The sequence below is a fragment of the Aphis gossypii genome, chromosome X (assembly GCF_020184175.1).
Source record: "Aphis gossypii isolate Hap1 chromosome X, ASM2018417v2, whole genome shotgun sequence".
NCBI lineage: Eukaryota > Metazoa > Arthropoda > Insecta > Hemiptera > Aphididae > Aphis > Aphis gossypii.
Window position 1 is genome coordinate 17,807,670 of NC_065533.1, and position 7,863 is coordinate 17,815,532.

At 30.3% G+C, this 7,863-nt stretch overlaps 1 protein-coding gene across 1 annotated transcript; it reads right to left on the bottom strand.

Moving 5' to 3' along the window:
• Window positions 1-4,826: 4,826 nt before the first annotated feature.
• Window positions 4,827-5,729, bottom strand: LOC126552397 (piggyBac transposable element-derived protein 3-like). Its single transcript, XM_050207098.1, has one exon. The coding sequence runs from the start codon at window positions 5,727-5,729 to the stop codon at window positions 4,827-4,829; it is 903 nt and encodes a 300-aa protein (XP_050063055.1).
• Window positions 5,730-7,863: the final 2,134 nt, after the last annotated feature.

A 7,863-nucleotide genomic window follows, 5' to 3' on the forward strand; every position in this document is an offset into this window, starting at 1 on the left:
AAGAATACTTTAAGGCCAATATAGTTCTGTAAAGCGAAGTCAATAAATATGTGTTCACGTTGTAAGGTTTTACTTACTTTATTGATAGCGTTTAATAAATCATACCATATAATAGTGCTTGAAATGAATTCAAAAGTAATTTCATATTCAAGAAGTGATTTAGCCTCACTTTGAATTTCTGGTATTTTTGTTGTATTGCTAACTTCTAACAGTGCTTCACTAATTTCTTGCAATTGCTCTTTTAATGCTTTAACTGGTTCTAAACAACACTCCCATCTAGTTTCATAAATCGGCTTCAGTGTAAGACCATGTAAATGTTTGTTTAACATTTCCCAGCGTTCTGTAGAAGCTGAAAATATTGTGTACAATCTTTGTATTACCATTACCCCAAAAAAGTCATAGCTTGAGGTATACATTTGGCCATATCTCCTAAAAAATAATCATAATAATTGTTTAGATTAGAATTTAGATTTTACAAATTCATAAAAAATAGTTAATAATGTACTACAAACCTAATAACAAATTTAATGAGTGAGCACAACATGGTAAAAATAGGACTCTAGGATTTTCCTCTGAAATACGGGCTTGAACACCTTGCTTATGTCCTACCATATTAGCACCGTTATCATGGGCTTGACCACGAAAGTTTGATAAACATAAACCCAAACTTTCCAATTCTTGTTTCAAAGCATCTGTTAATCCCAATCTAGTTAGTAAGGGTTATACGAAGAAAATTTATAAAGTACTCTTGTACTTAATACTACCCTTTTATTATTAACTTTTTTATATGCAAAATTCTTATAATTAAAGATAATTGTTCTTTATTTGATATATTTGGTAGTTCATTTTCATTGGGTTGAAAGAATGAAATCATTGGGATGCACGGCATGAGAACATCTTCTCCTTTATACTTTTCTTTCAGTATGGTTGCTTCTATCACGTTGTTTAGTAATTTTTTTTATCGCTAACCGTGTGTCGTTGCAAAGACGCGGTTGGTTGATATTTTGCAACATTATAATTACCGACTCAACCTTTAATTGAAGATTGTGAGGTGACAATCCTGGTAAATCCAGCGAGTTTAAAAATTCCGGTGGATAGTTGACTACATCATCTTAGTTAGTTGCCGAATCAACTGATTTATATATTCTCGATTCACCAGTAATTTGTTCTTAAATTTTTAAATTAACCCTTCACTGCATGACAACTTAGATTTTTGTAAAAAAATTCTAATTTATGTGAAATTTTACCAGGATTTCACTAAAAATAATAAAAAAAATCTACTATTAATATTTGCAAACATGTTAACAAACATATTGTTGAGGTCAAATATGACCTTCCATGCATTCGTAGGTACATATTTTACACAAAAAAATTCCATATAAAATATCAATTTTAATTTTTGAAAAACGTAATTATATTTTACTTAAACTTAATTATACAAAAAAAAATTTTAAACTTTCTTGACTAGGTATATAAATAATTAATATTACTGAAATATTTAACATATTTTAATATATAAGTATATAACATATACTATGTAACAGGCGCGCACCCAGAATTTTTGCTTGGGGGGGGCTTAATAATTTTTCTTTTTTCCTTATACACAAGTAAAAAATTAAAACTAATTTTTAAACAATCACTTTTATTTATTATTAGCATTTATTATATAATATGTTGTATTATTATGTATTTTATATTTATAACTAAATATTATGACAAATCAATTTAAAATTTAAGTTTCCTGGGTCCCTTTTCAGAAAGAATTTTTAATACTTCGGATTCTTTAATTTGTATTTCTCGATGTATGTGAAGATTTGCCAGACCATTTAAACGTGACTGTCCCATTGTGTTTCGAAGATAGGTTTTAATTCGCCGTAGAGTGGAAAACGATCTCTCAGCCGTACTTGTACTTACTGGTAACGTTGCAAATATTTTCAAAAGTATAAATACTGATTCAAATATTTTAATATCACATAAATTTAAACCATCAATTGCGTTTAGTGGTAAAGTATAGCCACAGTTTTTGAATTTTTCATACCACAATTCGAATTCGGCCTTAGCGACAGAAAAATTAATTTGTTGCGTATCTTTTTCGTAAAAGTCAAAAAGATTTTTAAAACTTGAAATTTGTTCATCTGTTGGATTACGTCCGGTTGGTAAAAGACATTTATAACTTGTTAGGAGATTTTTATGTTTTAAAAATCGATCAGAAAGACTATTAAGAAATGAATCGACCCATGGAATAAAAATTGAACGTCTATAGTATTCTTCAATACTTTCAGATGGTGTATTACATCGCTTAGTTTGGTGTTTTGTGAGTCTTGGTATAGACATAGTCAAGTCTAAATTAGACGCAATTTCTTGTGCTTCTAAAAATAATTGTTTAAATTCATTGTCGGCATTACTTCTAAGTCGTCGGAGAATAGACACTACACTTTCTACTTGGTTAACTGCAGTTGTTAGATCTATATCTGTCGTTTGAAGTATTTTACTTATTGGTAAAGTATAAGCTAATAATTTTTCTGAACAAAGTAATGAAATGATAAATGTAGATTGACGAATACCATTTAAAAGTAAAAATGCACCTGATGAAGAGTCTTTACAGTTCCACGATTGAATTTCTTCTAACGCCGCCACTACAGGTAATAAAAGTTGATTAAATACTATTATTGAATCGTGTCGTTCAACCCATCTAGTTGGACATAGTTGAACAAGTTTAGTTTTATTAATATCAGGAACTAAGAGTTGAATTTGATTTTTTAAAATAATTTGACGTTTTGGTGTATTAAAAAACGTGTATACTTTTTCTATAACACCAAAACTATTCCTAATAGGTACTATATCAACAGCATTAGATAAAGCCAAATTTAAGCTGTGTGAAACACAATGAACATAAAGTGCAGTTGGATATTTTTCTATTATACGCGCTTGGACACCTTTAAATTTGCCACTCATTGCTGCAGCCCCATCGTAACCTTGTCCGCGTAAATAATTTATATTAATACCACATGAATTCAATGTTGTTAAAAGTACATCTGCTAAATTTTGACCCGAAGTTGATTCTACTGGTACAAATTTTAAAAAATGTTCAACTATTTTAAAATTGTTTACATCGGTTGATTCAATATATCTTATACACAATGCGAATTGTTCAATAGAAGAAATATCAGACGTTTCGTCAGCGAGTATAGTAAAACATTTAGCGTTGTTAATTTTAGTTACAAGTTTTGTTAAAATGACTTCATCGCAAGCATCTATTATTTGGTTTTGAATATTCCAACTAATATACGTTGAATTTTTTCCGCAAGTCATTAAATGTTGTTTTAAATTTGTATCTCCTGAATCAATTCGTGCCCTAAGTAACGCTCGAAAATTACCTTCGTTGCACTCGGGCTCTTGATCTATATTAAACGTTCCATAATCTCGATGTGCCCTAAGTGGTAGACATTGTCGTCCACACAAAATAATTGTTTTTATTATCGGTTTAAGTTTTTCTTGATTCTCTAAAGTCTGTTGGTGATGAAATTTATCAATTTGTTTATCAACCGATAATATTTTTCCTAACATGACATCCATAAAATGGTCAGCTTTTAAATTAGCTTCTTTATGATAATTTAAACTTCCGTGTTTTTCGAATTTTTCTAAGCCTTTTTTCCAATTATTGTACCCCTTTTTAACAAATGTATGAAGTGATTGGTTTGAACTATAACCAGCCTCAGAAGGTGAAAATAATACGCAAACTTTACAAAAAGCACTATCTTCAATTTTTGAGTATGTTAACCATTTGTATTTAGTTAACCATAGTATATTAAATTTTCTTTTTTGATTTCCAATTTGTTGATTAGGAAAATTATAATTATTATCTGGGACCCACACATTTTGTAAAACTTGAATTTTTTGTTTGTCGTCGAGTTTTTTATTTACAAATAATGATATATCGAAAGAAGACAAATTTTCATAATTACCAACAATATCAGATGTTGACGGTGACGGTGAACTCGGTGAAACAAAATGTTTTTGAGGACTGGGCGGTTCATTGATAGTTGAAATTTTTGGTTTAATACTAATATACTTAAAAAGACTATTACTAGTACCAACTTCAGGTTTCTTTCGTTTTTGACTCATTTTAACTCCGGTTTTTTTTTTTACTCCTATGCACATTCGACACAACTACCACAAAGAAAAAATCGAACAGACTGAATTATCTAAACGAGATTTTCATGCCACAGATAGTCGAAAATCATAATTATCATTGTTATCGTAGTTAACAATCAAAGTCGATCGTACGTAATCGTTATAGTATCTAAAAATAATTTTCAACGAAATAAAAAATCGACGATTGCCACCATAGAGTATATTGATTGTCACAAACCTTATCGCGTAAAGTACTAACTATTATGTATATATATGTGTATCTAACATAATAATAAAATTTTAAAATAAAACATTATCATTTATCTTGGTTATACTATATTTTCTATAAAAATGTGTAATTTAATGAAAAAATATTTTTTGGGGGGGGCTTAAGCCCCAAAGCCCCCCCCTTGGGTGCGCCACTGCTATGTAAACATATTTCCGTATAAATAACAAAATATAAAAACAATAAATAAAAAAAAAAAAAATTACCTTTCTTCATAAATAATAATAAATAAGTACATAATTATGTTGTATGGAACATTTTAAAACACGTTTTTTCTTTTCCATAGCATAAATATACCTCGCATTTTTCACACTGAGTAAACGTTTTGTCAATACATCCCGGTTTTTTACATTGCCGTCTTTCTGTACTCCAATGAGGCCAGTGATTTAGTCCATCCAGTCTTATTTCAACGTTTGGTATATGAGCTGTTGGTTTTTTTTTTTTTTTTAATTAATTGATTTTCTAAAGAAGAACGTCTTCCTCTTGTAGGTTTTTTATATTGTTGACAAAGACTAACTGAAACTTCCTCTTTGAATTTTGCCAAAGTTAGTCTATTTCCAGGCAGTTTTTTATAAATTAACCAAGAGTTTACCAGTGTCATGTCTAGTAAATGGTAGAAGCATTTCATATACCATTTTTTAGTTCTTATATTTATTCGGTAACGACCAATCATCGAGTCCATCATATCAACGCCGCCCATATGCTTATTATAAATATTTATGCACTGTGGTCTTGTAACTTCAATATTAGTTCTGGTTTTTCGATCATGTCTTTTAACTTTATCAGTTGGAACTTCACCTACATATGTTGATGCAACTTTTACGACTTTATTGTCCCTCCACCCGACTGCTGTTATAGGCACATTTTCGTATACAGTGATAAATTCTTCAGACGTACCTCGTGGTTTTTTTAGCATAGATTTATCATCTATCGGAACTCCAAAAAACCGATTTGCACGAAAAGTTCCTACTGTGTGTATTTTACGGTTTTCTAAAAATGCCATTACTGGAATAGATGTGTAATAGTTATCAAAGTATAGTTTGTGATGCATATTTATTGGAATAGATCTTGTCAACCGGACAACGACATTTCCCGTGGCTCCAAAGTCTGGTTCAGAATAAAATAATCTTTCAAACGAATTATTTTCGTTGCCAGTATAAAACTCAAAATCATATGCATATCCAGATGACCCACAAAGAACAAATAATTTATACCCCCATTTATGGGGCTTCATAGGTAAATATTGTTTCATATATGATCTAGCTTTTGTAGGGCATATTTGTTCATCTAGAGAAATACACTCTTCCATTGGAATACTGATATATTTTTGTTTAAGAGCAGAAATAATTGGTCTCAGCTTAAATAATCTATCACGATTGGGATCATCTCGCGGTAAGTCAAATTCATTTTATTGAAGTGTATATATCTCTTTATATTTTCAAATACATTCACACTCATGCAATTTCTAATAATATGATTATAGGTGTTTCCTGACCAGAAGCTTCTTAAATTTGGCATATGAACTACTGACATCATAATTACTATACCTAAGCACTGTTCAATATCAGTTTTATAAATATTTATTTCTTTCATAGGATTTTGCTGTGCATGAAAAATTCTAGTTTGTTCTAAAATATGTTCTACTAATTTGTCGTCAAAAAAATAACGAAAAAAATCAATCGGCGAAGTTAAATTTGAAATTTCTTTTGATAAACAATCAGATCCAATAAATTTTATGTGTTCAGAATTCGTCACAAAATTACCACGTTTCCAAACTATATTCGGTTTTTCTTTTGGTTTAGAAGTATTTTTTTTAGAGCGTGAATTACGTGTTTGAAATGTATTATTTCTAGTTTTTTTTTTTTGAGGCTTTTTTAGCCATAGAAATATTAGAATTATTTGAATCTGATGTTGATGGTAAATAATTATCTACTGTTACCTCAGAATTATTTTCAAGATTGTACTGGCTAAAAAGTTCATTTGTGAAATTGTCAGCTATTTCTATAGGTGGCGGACTATTCTCGCGGTAATAAGTTGGCAAAGTGAAAACTTCATTTGAATTATCGGGTTGACTGTTTGGAATCAAATTGTCAACAGGCCCCGGTTCATCATCGTACTAAAATACATTATAAGTTAGATACAATATACTTTATACATAAATCAAAAAATGTCCTTACGCGATCAATCAAAGATGCAAACAACTCATCGTCACTCATTATATCGCTAAATTCATCTTCACTTATATCAGGAATGTTATAAATAAGATTTTCAATATCTTGTTCTGTCAATTTATTCATTTTTTTAAATTAAAAATATTTAAATAATTATAATACAATTGTTTACACGTTGAGTCATAAATAATCGCACGTTATATGGCAACGGTACGGACGAATATGACACTAGTCACGACAAAATGCAGTATGGGATATGCAATACAATATATATAATCCAAGCTGCATGGAAGGTCATTTATGACCTCTTCAATCTAATCAGTGTAAACAAAAACGTATTGGCTTAAAAACCCAACAAATACTATTTATAGATTAAGAAGTGTACCCTAAATAGTAAAATTATTTTTGTTGAATAATACAAGCACACAAACGTTGCCAACATCATTTCAAAGTCACCTAGTCACAGCAACATGTGTTATCATTAAAATTATTTATCAATTATGATAATTTTTAATTATATAATCTCCTTGACTTTAAAATCTTGTTGAAAAACAAATATTTATATATTTGATAATGCATCACTACCATGATGAAGTACAAATATTAATCGATTGTTGAGATAACGACCGATAAAGTGATCAGGTCACTGGTGACCTTATACTCGTATGCAGTGAAGGGTTAAGTTCATTTATATCTATGTTTTTTTGCAGCCAATATAACTCGTTCGCTCAACCAATCATGGTTTCTGTAATTTCGAGCAACATCTGAAAACACCTTCTGAATAAGTTCATCTTTTGATCGAGTTAACTAACAAAAACGTCGAGGAAAGTTAATTCAGCCAGTCAACATGTCTATAGGAAATTTGCCATTACCAATGTCAATGAGTTGTTTAGAGAATATGTTTCCAAATTGGTCATTTTGCAACTCGACACGCATATTCTTGTTTAAATGAAGTACTTTTACATGTTTCCACAAATTGGAGGACTTAGGACATGCATTAAGTTCATCAGCTGGCGTTGATTGTGGAATCACTGGCAATGTTTGACGAAAAACTCCTGCTAGTAAAATCATTGCCCCACCAAATCGGTTATGATTGCTCCGTAGATCTTTTAAGGTTCTGTCTAAAGCTTCCAACGATTTTTTATGTGCCATCATGCATTCATTCCAAACAATCAATTGACATTGCTGCAAAACCTTTGCCATTGCAGAGTTCTTCGAAATGTTTCAGGTTGGAGTTTTCATGACGATCAATGGGTGATTGCCCAGGGAATA